The sequence below is a fragment of the Mandrillus leucophaeus genome, unplaced genomic scaffold (assembly GCF_000951045.1).
Source record: "Mandrillus leucophaeus isolate KB7577 unplaced genomic scaffold, Mleu.le_1.0 Scaffold66, whole genome shotgun sequence".
NCBI lineage: Eukaryota > Metazoa > Chordata > Mammalia > Primates > Cercopithecidae > Mandrillus > Mandrillus leucophaeus.
Genome location: NW_012107141.1, coordinates 2,134,057 through 2,148,008, shown reverse-complemented (window position 1 = coordinate 2,148,008; position 13,952 = coordinate 2,134,057). Strand labels below are relative to the sequence as shown.

General features: G+C 42.4%; 1 protein-coding gene across 2 annotated transcripts in view; it reads right to left on the bottom strand.

Moving 5' to 3' along the window:
- Positions 1-10,522: 10,522 nt before the first annotated feature.
- EXT2 (exostosin glycosyltransferase 2) overlaps positions 10,523-13,952 on the bottom strand; it is a 161,070-nt gene continuing 157,640 nt past the window's right edge. For both annotated transcript variants that reach the window (XM_012001352.1, XM_012001351.1), the window contains exon 14: positions 10,523-11,792. In XM_012001352.1, coding sequence (XP_011856742.1) covers positions 11,654-11,792 — 139 coding nt within the window. In that variant the 3' untranslated portion in view covers positions 10,523-11,653. The remainder of the gene's footprint in view (positions 11,793-13,952) is intronic.

The window sequence follows — 13,952 nt, the reverse complement described above, 5'->3', positions numbered from 1 at the left end:
ACTACAACTGATCAATCTCCTGTGTTTATCAATTCAATGAGTTCCTTGAAGGCGGAAATGATGTCTCCTTTGCCTGTTCATATGAAGAACCTGGCATGGCATCCCTCACATGGCCAGCATTTAACAAATGTCAGCCACCTAGTTGGCAAATCTGCATTCCATACCAAGAACTCACCAGACTGAGGCAATGGGACTGGAGGCATCCTAGATCCTGAGGCCCTAAGCTAATCCCAGGTTAAGGAAGGAAAGATATACCAGTCCAGGATAAACCAAGGAACTGAAAAAGATGATACTTTTTAACCATCAGCTTTTTTTTTTTTTTTTTAAATCAACACTTCATACATATCGTATGTACTCTTGTGTCTGGCATTTTTTTTTCTTTTTTTTTTTTTTTTGCTCACCTATTTTGGAAACTCATCCATGTTGTGTCACTCAGTAGCTCAGTATTTGTATTGCTGAGTTGTATTTCATTGTATGAATATACCAGAATTTTTCTATCCATTCATCTGCTCTTGAATATTTGACTTATTTCCAGCTTTTGGCTATTCTGAATAAAGTTGGCTATGAACATTTGTGTGCAAGTTTTTGTGTGGATATGTTTTCTTTTTCTTTTTTTTTTTTTTTTTTTGAGACGGAGTCTCGCTCTGTCACCCATGCTGGAGTGCAATGGCGCGATCTCCACTCACCGCAAGCTCCGCCCCCCAGGTTCATGTCATTCTCCTGCCTCAGCTTCCCGAGTAGCTGGGACTACAGGTGCCCGCCACCACACCCGGCTAATTTTTTTTGTATTTTTAGTAGAGATGGGGTTTCATCATGTTTGCCAGGATGGTCTCAATCTCCTGACCTCATGATCCGCCCACCTCGGCCCCCCAAAATGTTGGGATTACAGGCGTGAGCCATCTGTTTTTTTAAAAACAATTCCGGTATGGAATTTTGCCAAATGCTTTTTCTATATCTAGTGAGACAATCACACAAATATTCTCTTTTACTCTATTGTGAATTACATTGATTTTCCAACATTCGACCAACTTTGTATTCTTTAATCTTGTATCAATCTGCCAATCTTTTGTTAAGGATTTTGCATTTATGTTTAGGAAGGCTATTGGTCTGCAGTTTTCTTCTTGTAAGGTTTTTATCTGGCTTTGGTATCAGCTTAAAATTAATAGAAACATACTTCCTCCCCTTCTATTTTCTGAAAAGGGTTTGAATAGATTGGTATTATTTCTTCCTTAATTGTTTGATAGAATTAGCCAGTAAAACTATATGGACCTAGGTATTTCCTTGCAAAACATTTTAAATTACAGATTTCTTTAACAGATACAAGGGTATTCAGATTTTCCATTTCTTCTTCGGGCAGTTTTGTCAATTTGTGTCTTTCATGGATTGTGCTCATTTCATGTAAATTACAGAAATTATTGTTATAAAGTTCACATTTCTTCGTCTGTTTGGGGTGCTACAGCAAAATATCTTAGACTGGTAATTTATAAACAATAGAAACTTATTGCTCACAGTTCTGGAGGCTTGGAAAATCCAAGATCTAGGTTTCGGCAGATTTGGTGTCTGGGTAGGGCCCATTCCATATAGATGGCACCTTCTAAGTGTCCTCACATGGTAGAAGGCACAAACGTGCTCTCTCTCAGGTCTCTTTTATAATGACACTAATCACATTCATGAGAGCTCTGCTCATGAGCTAATTACCTGCCAGATGCTGCACCTGCCAACATCAGTGCACTGGGGATTAAGTTTCAACACATACATTTGGAGGGGAGTGGGGTTGGGTGCGGGGAGGTACACAAAAATTCAGATCATAGCAATGTATTATCCTTCTAATATGTTTAGAATCTGTTCCAGAGTTCCCCTCTGATTCTTGATACTGTTAATTTGTATCTTAGTTCTTTTTTTTCCCTTTAGCAGTCTTGAGCAGTTATTAATCTTTTTCAAATAACCAGGTTTTGATTTTTTCCATTGTTTTCCATTTTCTACTCCATTGATTTCTGTTCTTATCTTTATTCTTTCTACTTACTTTGAGTTTATTTTGCTCTTTTTCCTAGTTTCTTACTGCAGACTTTTCTTTTTTTCTAATTTAAACTCTTCAAGCTATAAATCTCTAAGTACCCTACACATTTTGATACACTGTTTTCATTTTTACTCAAAATATTTTCTAATTTCCTTTGTGTCTTTATTAATCCATGCATTATTTAGAAATGTTATTTAATTCCCAACTACTGGGGATATTCTCAGATATCTGTTATTGATTTAGAATTAAACTTCACTGTGGTCAGATAACTTTTTAATGTTTTCAATTCCTCTAAAATTACTGAGACTTATTTTTGTGTAACGCATTTGAGGTAAATGTTGCATGTGCACTTAAGAAGAATGTGTATTCAGCTACAGCAGATGAAGTGTTCTATAACTGTCAATTAAGCCAAGGTTGTTGACAGTGTTATTCAGGTCATCTACATTTTTCTATGAACTTGTTATATCAGTTACTAAGAGAGGAGCGTTGAAACATCTATATATAATTGTGGGTTTTCTATTTCTCTTTCAGTGTTTTTGCTTTATATATTTTGAGGCATTGTTATTTAACGCACACACATTTTAGGATTATCTTGTTCTGTCTTCTTGATGACTGGGCCTCTTTATCATTATGAAATGTTCCTCTTGCTCCCTGATGATACAATCACTCTCACTTTCTCATGACTATATTTGTATAGTATATCTTTTCTAGCCTTTTACTTTTTAAACTTAACTTTTATAGGGGTTTTCCTTGTAGACAGCATGTAATTGCACTTGCTGCTTAATTCAGCCTGATAATCTCCACCCTTTAATTATAGTGTTTAGATCATTTACATTTAATGTAATTGGTGACATGTTTGGGTTTAACCCTATCTTGCTCTTTGTTTCCATTTGTCCCTTTTGTCCTTTGTTTACTTTTCTTTTCCTGCTTTTTGATTGAGTATACTTTTGATATTCCATCTCCAGTATTGCCTTATTAGCCTTGCCTCTTTTAAAAGTGATTTTTAGTGGTTGCTCTAGAGTTTATAGCATGCCCTTTTAATTTATCACAGGTATCTTACAGACACCTTCCTGGTTATCTTCCTAATTCACTGGCAACTACTTCGTCTCCTTTGCTGGTTCTTCCTTTTATTCTCTACCTGTAAATGTTAGAGTGGGCCTAGTACTTGGGCCCCTATCCTTGTCACCTCTCTAACTACACTAATTCTCTGGGTAATCTTATTGAGTCCTAGGGTTTTAAATCCCATCTTTATTTGCAGTCGTAACTTTTCCTCTGAGCTCTAGATAACCAACTGTTTAAATGACACTATACCTTAGATGTCCAATAGACATCTTAAACTTAACATGTTCAAAGTAGAGCTCTTGATTTTTCTCTCTCAACATTTCCTTGCTCTCACCCTGCTCAGTCTGACATATTTCAGCTCATGGTATCATGCAGTTACTCGGGATAAAAACCTTGGAGTTACCTGTAAATCTTCTTTTGTTTTCATCTCTTATATTCAATTCATCAGTACATCCAATAAACTCTACTTCCAATATAACTTCTCACCACCTCTGCTGCTACCATCCTAGTTTAGGTCACCATTTCTTACTTGGGGTCCCTAAAATAGTGTCCTAGCTGAATTCCTTTCTTCTACTCTTGCTCCTTACAGCCTATTGTCCACTCAGTAGCAGGGATAACCTTTTTAAAAATGCCATTCAGATATGTCACTCTCTTGCTTAAAACTATCCAGTGTCTTTCCATCCTTACTCATAGTAAGACTCTAGAATCCTTTTGGCCCATATGATCCTAACACAATTTGGCACTGGTCTTCCTTTCTGGCATCATCATCTATCATGTTCTCCATACTCAATACGCTTCAGATATTATTCTTACTGTTCTTAAAATAAGCTGAGCTTGTTCCTGCCTGAGGGCCTTTATACCAGCTCTTCCCTCTGCCTGGTGTGCTCATGGTTCACTCCTCAACATTTATATTTGTGCTTAAATATCACCTCTGATCAACCTACCTAAAATGTCTCCAAGTCATTATCCACATGTAATACTCTGTTTTATTTTCTTCACAGCATTTATTGACATTTGAAATTATATTCAGTTACTTGTTTTGGTTATCTTCCTCATTAGAATGTAAGCTTGATGACAGTAGGTACATTGTTTTGTTCCGTGCCATATCCTCACACCAAAAACAGTATCTGGCACACAATAACTGCTCAATAAGTATTTGTTGACTGAAGGAAACCATCACATTAGGTTTTTTACTTTTTAAGGGAAAATAATCTTTTTAAGACAATAGACTTAAAAACATGAGTGAAATTTTACTTTCTCTTGGTCTTTTCTCTGAAAGTAAAGTAAATTTTGGTGTCAGATGCAATTCTCTTCAGTAATAGCCTTCAGGTTCAGATTGTGGGCATGAAAGGATTTCTTTACTGAGTGATTTAACCAAAGTAATCTGTACTGAGAAGTAGATAATAGTCACAGCCCAAGGTGAGAAACAATGTTGTGTCCTGCTCATAGTCTCATAGGATACTTTTGGTGTGTTGTTAAGGCCTAAAGGAACCAAAAATCATTCCTTAGGAAGTTCTCCTTCCAAATATTTCCTAAACCCCAGACTTCCACACAGCATATAATACACTGCAGTGGACTTCCAAATGTTTCCTTTCTATCCCAACCTCGTCCAAAGTCATCCTCTCCATTCAGATGGTACAGATGACATGAGAGTTGAAAGAGCATCAATCTCTTATTAAAGGATATTCATCATTATGACTTCCAAAGAAAGGCCAGGGTACAAGTGGCAACTGAAAGGTGCTACGAGAGAGAGAGAAAAAAAATCCTTGAATCCTCCATGCTTTGGACAAGACGGAGTTAATGGAACCCTCATTTGGCCAGGTTGTAAGATATCAAACCAACTGGTGACAAAAAGGCTGTTAGGAAAAAAATTATTGAAACTATATCCGGAAAACAGAACAAGGTATTTTGGTGCAGCGTAGACAGAAGACAGGAGATCAAGGTGAGCCCCCAAGGATCTACTAGAGAAAGACTATTGGAAATCCTATAGGAGCTGCTGCCACCAATGTACAATTTTCGTTAATCACCTCAATTGTGGCTGTTATCCCCTTAATGAGAAACATAACTTTACTTCTAAGCAGGCAGTGATGCTGGCAGAAAGTTGAAACCTGAAAATCAGCAGATACGGGGTTGCATACAGCCCTTTCTATTGAAATTAAGCCACACAGAAAACACAGGGAGAGGACTCCAAATAGCTTCAGACAGCAGCCAGCCATGCAGGGCCCTCACCAGGCACCGGATGGACGCTCTCTGGACTCCTCAAAAGAGGCCCAAATCACAAGTGCTCATTTCAATAACGTAAGAAAATAAACATGGGGCTTATTTACAGCACAGGAAAGGGACTGGGGCAAAAGAACTGCTCATTTGGTAATCCACCCTGACGGGGCCAGATAGGATCCAGACCCCCAGGCTCTCTGGTAACAGGGTAAGCAGAAATAGGGGCCGGAAGAGGGCTGGCTGGCAGCATCACCAGGTACAATCTGGTAAACGATCCGGTTAATAAAAGGGGAAGAGATCTGATACATCGTTCCATCTCACCAACTCAGGCGTAAGTGCTCTTGCTATCTCCAGTTTCTGGCTGAGGAAACTAAGGCATGGTCAAGGGACGACACTGTGAGAAAAGGACATTTTAAAGCTTCTTGCATCCTCCATACATTGGAGAAGATGGGGTTAGTGGAATCCTCATTTATAGCTGGGACTAAAACATACACGCTTAGAGTCCTGGGCCACTGATGGACTCATACCATCTTACCAAGCTCAAGAACTCCCACTAGAACTGGAGCTCAAGAACAGGGTAGGCACACTGTCTTAGTCAGCTCTAATTCCTGTATCTTCTGGACCTACCACACTGCCTGGCAAAGACTACATTTTTTTTTTTTTTTGAGATGGAGTCTTGCTCTGTTGCCCAGGCTGGAGTGCAGTGGTGCGATCTTGGCTCACTGTAAGCTCTGCCTCCCGGGTTCACGCCATTCTCCTGCCTCAGCCTCCCGAGTAGCTGGGACTACAGGCACTCGCCACTATGCCTGGCTAATTTTTTTGTAAATTATAGTAGAGACGGGGTTTCACCGTGTTAGCCAGGAGGGTCTCAATCTCCTGACCTCATGATCCGCCCACCTCGGGATTACAGGCGTGAGCCACCATGCCTGGCCAAAGACTACATTTTCGTGAGAAAATGAAGAGTAGGAAAAACAGAATGACTGAATAAATGTTCTCTTCCCTCAACTGGATTAGTAACTAGTTGGTTGTTCTTCAGCTGTGCTCACCAGAAAACCAAATGTTCCTTGAGTTGATGCTTGGGTATAGTACCAATGGTATGTTTGCAGCTATAAGTAAAAGTCCAAATAAATATATTTTAAAGGGAAGGTTCTATATGGTGGCAAGGCCTGACTGCTGGCTTTGGTCTAAGACATATGGATCCCTGCTTTGTCAGCCGCTCCCACCCCACCTGCAGTTCCTGAGAGGTTGTAGACAAGATGGGGCTTTGCTGAGGAAGCCTCTAGCAGACATAGCTGCCTGGTAACTCTTGAGAACAACCTTGTCTTCTGTCTGATAGTTCTGTGCCTTTCAGGGAGAGTGGGAAGAGATGCAGCCAGTGGTCCAACCAATGGAGAGCAGAAGAAAGGAAAAAGCGCTATCCTGGGCCAGGCATGGTGGTTCACACCTGTAATCCCAACACTTTGGGATGCTGAGGCAGGAGAATCGCTTGAGCCCCGGAGTTAAGAGACCAGCCTAAGCAACATAGTGAGCCCTGTCTCTACAAAAAAAATAAGCCAGGTATGGTGGTGCATGCTTTTAGTTTCAGATACTTGGAAGGCTGAGATGGGAAGATTGCTTGAGCCCAGGAGTTTGAGGCTGCAGCAAGCCATGATCACAGCTCTGCACTCCAGCCGATGGGACAGAGTGAGACTCTGTTTAAAAAAAAAGTTCTACCCTAAAATGGTTGCAAATGTGAAGAAACAAAATGCCAGATACAGATGCTGGTGACTCAACTATTTCTTGAAAAGGAAAGAGGCCTGGAAACTTAGGAGAGGGGGCCAAACTTTCTCTGATTATCTTCCCACTGTTGCCAGCAGTGGTGAGCCAGAAATTGAAAGAATGACACGAGGTTGCCTGTACAGACCCACACACCCTCCCAGGAAATGTGGGGAAGCTGGGGATCCCTAACAGTCCATTGAATGGAGGTTGGAAGAGAGGCTGTGGCTTGAGCTTACAATGCCCTCACCCAGTCTTCAAATGAACTCACAGCTCCCACCCTAAAATGCGGGGGAAACATTAAAATTTAGAGTGGGTCTTGCCTGCCTGACTTTCCTCTGCCAAGATAAGCTCAATAAGGCCTGTTCACAGATGATGCATGGCTGGCATAAAGGGACCAAATGCTGCCCTTGATTCTACTCAGAAGTAGAAAGTGGGTGAGTACCAAACACACGCCGAGGATAGGAGCTCCAGGGCTTGGACAGAGCTCAGGGGTGAGGTGAGTAGGGGCAGGCCTCACAGGTTTCATATGCGTCCAGGTCCTGCAGTGGAAAGCTCAAGTTGCTTTCAAAGTCTCTCTGGACGGAAGCTACTGCCAATATGGTTAACACTTCTGCCAGAACTGCTCCTCGGGAAGCGGCTGGAAGAGGTATGGGGCCAGTTTAGCATTCTCTACCCTGCCTCTCCGTGCCAGGGCTGCTTGGGGAACAGCCCATTGTGGCTTCTCTTGCTGCAGTGGAAGAGTACCTGAGCCAAGAGAAATGGAAAAAGCAGCATACCCCCAAAGGAGCTACAAAGCAAAGGAAACACAGCAGGCTCAGGATGGGTGGCTGATGGGAAGTCTCCAATACCCAAAGCCTTTACCCTATCAGCTGGGTCCTCACAGGCTCTAACTGCAGAGCTACGAAGAGCCTTCCCAGAACCCAACCACTTCCCAAACCCAGTCTCTGCCTCATCTACTTTCTGATTACTGTCTTGGCTGAAAACCATCAAAGGTTCTTGGATTTTAACCCCAAATCAACATCAGAACCTGTGGCTAGAAACGTGCTCTCTTTCAGTGATAAAGATGCTCTGGTTTCCTCCTGGCATGGTGCCTGTCAGAGGCTATCATCCTAGAAGGAAGCTGGGATCACAGGGTTATTAGCTACACCTGTGGCCAATGAGAGCCGAGAGTTTGTCTCTTCCAGCTCCCAGTCTGCGTCAGCACAGACCAGCATGACAGTCACTTTTTTCCAAAGGCAGCAGAGAAACCAGCACTTAAAAACCGTGAGTTCAAAGCCCAGCTGAAGTAGATGAGGCTGTGGCAGAGAAACCAGGGTGGTCAGAACTTTGAACTCGATGACACTGAGTAAAGAAAGGATACAGCAGCTGAGCGTGGGGGTTCATGACTGTAATCCCAGCACTTCGGGAGGCCAAGGTGTGTGGAGCACCTGAGGTCAGGAGTTTGAGACCAGCCTGGCCAACACGGTGAAACCCTGCCTCTACTAAAAACACAAACAGATTAGCCGTACGTGGTGGCAGGCGCCTGTAGTCCCAGCTACTTGGGAGGCTGAGGCAGGAGAATCGCTTGAACCTGGGAGGCGGAGGATGCAGTGAGCCGGAATCACGCTATCGCACTCCAGCCCGGGAGACAAGAGCAAGACTCTGTCTCAAAAAACAAACAAACAAAAAAAAAGATACAGCAGAGCGTCACTGGCAGGAAAGAACACAAGATTCTGACAACTAAAGTTGCTGTTTTCCTCTTTAATTCTTCCAGAAAAAGAGGTTTATACCTAAATGTGTGAGGGTTGGCAAAATACATGAGACAAACATTTTAACAACTAAGTAATGTTAATCAGCAAAATAAAAAAGTGTTTCCAGCCCTGGCATTCCAAGCAGGCCCAGCCCAGTCAGGTCCCTGGGGGCAAAGCCAGTGGCTCCGTGTGCACTTGGGCCAGGGCCAGTTCAAGTTCGTCTTCTCTATAGGCCAGTAAGATGTGATTTCTTTAAAAAGATTTCTTAATCTAAAACCAGCTGTTGTCTGCTGTAGGCCAGAACATGACATTTTAATTAGCATAATTGTTCCGCTTCTGAAACCATGCTCTATGGCATCCCAAGGGCAGATGATCCTGACCTAAGCTTATGGGTGAGGTTTGCTGCTTAGCAGCTCAGAAATACACTAACAAGGAAGTGGAGTCCCAGCCCACTTCATCCCTAGATGAAGGAAGTGGATATCGCCATCACCTGCTATATCCCTGTCCTGAATTTCTACCGTGACTATACCACCTGTCTGTTCAGAGGGTATCCTCACCTTTGAGGTTGTTTCAGGTGCCTGGGATAGAATGCTCCTTCTTTAACATAAACTGTTCTATGCTATGTTGCAAGATCTAACACCCAGTATTCCTGGGAGTAATGAGGTACTTTAAATGGAGTTGTAATTCCTTTAAAGTCCAATGACTCCTATGACGATGACAAAGTCACACAGCTCTCTAGGGCTCACAATGAACTCAGGTGAAAGAGTTCCTCTTCCAAAATCAAAGGACTATTAAGATTTTAAAAAAGAAAAATTTAAAAATGTACCCTTTGGGAGAGAAGCTGCATTAGAAACCAGCCACTAAGGTAGTACATTCAGTGATGAGCAAAAGGGCAGAAATATCTGAAGAAGCCAGGGCAATATGACACATACACAATGCCAGCAGAGTCCACAGCTTTCAGCAGAGATTTCAATGTAAGGCCCTCCCCTATACCTGCCCCACATCTTGGAAAACAAACTAGAAAATCCCTAGAAAGGTTAGAGGTCCCCACTGCGCTTGTCAGCCTCTGGTACCTGGGTGACAACAGAAATCTTTTCCTTGCTTTCTATCATATCGTCCCCAATATTATGAATATGAGACCAAAATGCTTTCCTATGTCTCCTACTGACCAGTACATATTACCCAAATCAAAAGTATTTGTTAAGCACCTGTGTTTGCTGTTGTCAGACACTGAAAAAAATCACAGCTTCAGTTTCTGCATTTACAAAATGAACAAACTGGATGAGATGATTGCTTGCCCCCTTTGGCAATAATAGTCCAGGATTCAATCACTCATTCAAATGAAAGAAGACAAAACTCTTATGATTTCTACTTCCAACTTTGCTACTTCTGAAATTTTCTTTGACCTCTCAAAGTCTGGGGAACACATCTGAAGTGACTCTTCATGAAACTACAGCATAATAACTGCCCACCTTCATGTCACTCAACAGAACAATGGACGGTGTATGAGTGACGTCGACTGGCATAACAACTAGATTTCTGTAATCGTATCCATATTCTAAGCAAATTGTTATGTATTTTGTGTTTTGGGGACATATGTTATGGCTAAAGACCAAACTGTGGCTAATCTTAATATTAGAGCCATATAAATCTGTTTCGAATCCATAACATTTAACATTTGCCAGGGTAGATTTGTTCATCAACTGGGCTTAAAGAGGTATAATTCACACATGTGCAGTATTAGTAAATGCTGAAATTTAATGATTTAAATATACCAGCAACTGTTGCAAAGCAGTTGTATAGCAGCATTTAACGTTAGCCAGAACCTCCCTGGCTAATGTTAAGTTTATTGAGAGAAATTTTGGAATCCCCTTCGGATGGGGGTCACAATTCCCACAACTTTTACAGGTACCAGCTAGAGCGACTCCTTATATGGCTAGTTCAGACCCTCTGCTTTTCTCTGACAATACCTGTAAAACATTGACTGGATCTAATCAGGAAGCAAACAGATTCCTCTGGAGGTTTCTGAGTCATCTGCTCTTAAAGTGGTTACCATTTGGGACCTTCTGATGCTGGATGCACAGGGTACCAGACATTCCTCCTGGCGTGTGCTCCCAGACACGGGCAGAAGACTGTTGTCGGGCCAAAGACGGAGTTAAATATACCCAGAGAGAAAGGTGGTTCCTTGGACTATCAGGAATTGGTGTTGAAGACACAGTAGAAAAAGGAATAAAAAATAATTTTAATCATATCAAAAAGCCAAACCAAAGAGGAATAGTTCATGGAACTGACAGGGTCCTGACTCAGCGGCTGGTGCTCTTCCTGTGCACAAGCCCAGCACTCCAGGTCCCAAGGCATTTATCAAATCCCACCAAGATGTTTGGGTTTTGCACCAAATTCTGGGTTTGGCTGTTCCTCGAAAGAACTCACTGATGTAAATGACTAACAGTGAGGTCTGGGTACCCCTTACATGATTCCCCAGACCTAAAATGGGCTGACAGGCTTCTCTTCTCCAGCAGTCTTACTGTCCGTGAAGTTTCCTTCCAGATTGTTACATGGAACTGAAAACAAAAGGAACCTCAGCTGGATTTAACTCTGGAGCATGCCACAAAGGCTTCCACTTGGCATTTTTGAAAAGAGCCCATCAGAGATCATAAGAAATACAAGAACAGAGGTTGCATAGCTCGAGGTGCTTGGATATTCATTCTAGGTTCTTGTTCTTGAGAAAGTGGGTTAGGTGGGTACATGCCAAGATCCAAGTAGGTCAACCTTCCACCCTTAACCCACTTCTCTGACATCGGAGGGCTGGGAGGCCTTGTTCTCTCGCTCTGTCCCAGTCTCACATTCAGACCTCCACCAATGGCACGTTTCATAAGCTGCCAATGTTGGGGAAGCTCTTCAGTTTCTCAGGAAAGTCGTCTTTGTATAGGACAGGGTCAGCTCGGTGTTCCACCACCTTGAGAGGCATGGTCCCGAAGACTGAAGCAAACTTGTTGATGCACTCTGATCTGTGGGGTTTGGGGAGGAGGTGGGGAGGGGTTTGAGCAGAATGAGAAGGATGGGGGCAGGGAGAAAAGATAATATGTTCAAGAGGCTGAGAGATAACAGCAAAATACATAATGTTCAACATCAACAAAAAAAGCTCAAGGAGCCACAGTCTGCTCCCAGGTTCTTAAAAAGGTTGACAGGTGTGGAAAAAAGAGGTGAACGGGGGGTACTTGGACTATTAGTTCGGTGGGAGAACATGAACAGGAGATGGTGCTTGGCGGCCACGGGCCTGCAAAGGTCAGAATATCTTTTCCCCTCCCCCTCAAATTCCAGTCATTCCTCCAGCTCAGTGTGAGAGGGCCTCAAACCAAGGTGGATTAGCTGCCAACAGTTCTTAACCCCATCTCTGCCAGCGAAGAGAAGGCAAAGGATGGAAAAAAAAAAAAAACTACTTGGGTCTGAGCTTCAGTTTACTGAAGTTTAAAAGGAGAGGAGAGATCTTGTTCACAAAGTGATGAAAGGCAAAAAAAAAAAAAAAAAAAAAAGTGACAGGCCAAATTTTAAACAATAAATACTTCATTCATTCAACCAACATTAACGGAGGGCCTGTAAGTGGCAGTCTCTGGGTATGATGTCAATCTGCACAATCTTCTGTGAAAGCTGAAGTTCACATAGGACAGCCTTCATAATTCTCATCATTTTTGTCACTTCCATGTCAGAACTGTTAGTGACAACTGCTTCAGTGCCAGTGCAGGGCAGCACCACTGGAGGAGGGGAGAGGCTGTCTCCCTATCTCCACCTCATCCCCAAAGCCAGTCTTCTCAGAGGTGAGCAGGTCAGGCATGTGTTCGGGAATGGCTCTGGTCAATCAGGCCAACTGAGTGTGACAGCTGGGTAATGAGGATGCTTCAGCACTAGGCCGGGGGAAAACAAGCCTGGAAAAGCTGCTTTTGAAGTCAAGGGGACCTCAAGGATGGATTTCAGAAAGGTCAACACTCTTGCCTCAGTCGGGCCCAGGATATCTGAGAGCGCTACAAAAAGAACAGACTCTAACTGGAGGCAGAACCTTTCACCAAGCAGGAGCTGAACGTCAAGACACAGACCAGAGAGGTCTCTTCTGTCCTCAGAGATACTGCAAGCATTGTTTCAAATTCTTTTAACCAACAAGTTTTTGTTCAAGTGCTCTGAGCTTTAGCAAGAAAGCTGTTAATTAAGAAGACTGCTATTATCAATTCTTCTCTCTTGGTCATTATGTTTCTAAAAAAATTTGTTATTATTTCATTTTGAGCCTTTAACTCATAACATTATCATGTCCACCAATACCACAAAGCAACAACTACGACTTACTGTATGTTCCAAGCTGTGTTAAAATTACTTTCTACTCATTAATAATGCACTTAATCCTCACAACAACCCTATGGGGTAGGACTATTATTCCCATTTTATAACGGAAGACTGAGATACAGAGAGGATAAATAACATGTTCAAAGGTCAAATAACTAGAAAAGGCTAGAGCCAAAGCAGGCATTCTGGCTTCTAAGGCTAAAGTCTTAATTAGACGATACAAATGTACTTACTAACACAATTCTAGGGTCCAATGAGGGGGACTGGAAATTAACAACTGCTGAGCACCTATTATGTGCCAGATAATTTACATACATATCTCATGGATTCCTTCAAGTGATCCTCCCCGATAATCATCACCCGCCTTGCCCAACTATTGGGTTTATAGTAGCCTCATGTTATGGGTTAAGAAATTAAGGTTCAGAGAGGTTAAGCAACTTGCCCAAGGACCCAGGGGTAGAACGACCCAGGGGTAGAACGTGGTGGAACTTGGTTTTAAACTCATGTTTGAGCTGGCAATAGAGCCAGCTCTTTGGATCACACTCTACCATTACACACCAGTGACTGAGTTTCCCTCCTGCTGGAAGTCTTTTGAGACTCAGGAGGTGGTGTTCCTAGTTCCAAATTGAAGGGAGACTGGGAAAAGACGGATGAACTTTAACAAAGTGAGGTGGACCAAGCATGGGACAACAGCTTCCCTCTCTTCAGATTATGGGGTCAAAGCAATGGCAGATAAAATCAAATCTCTCCAAGGTTTACTTTTGACTGTTGTTCTGCCTGTAACATGTCCAGATTCTTCTCACTTCTAGTTATGCATACAGACTCTGGCCAGCAAA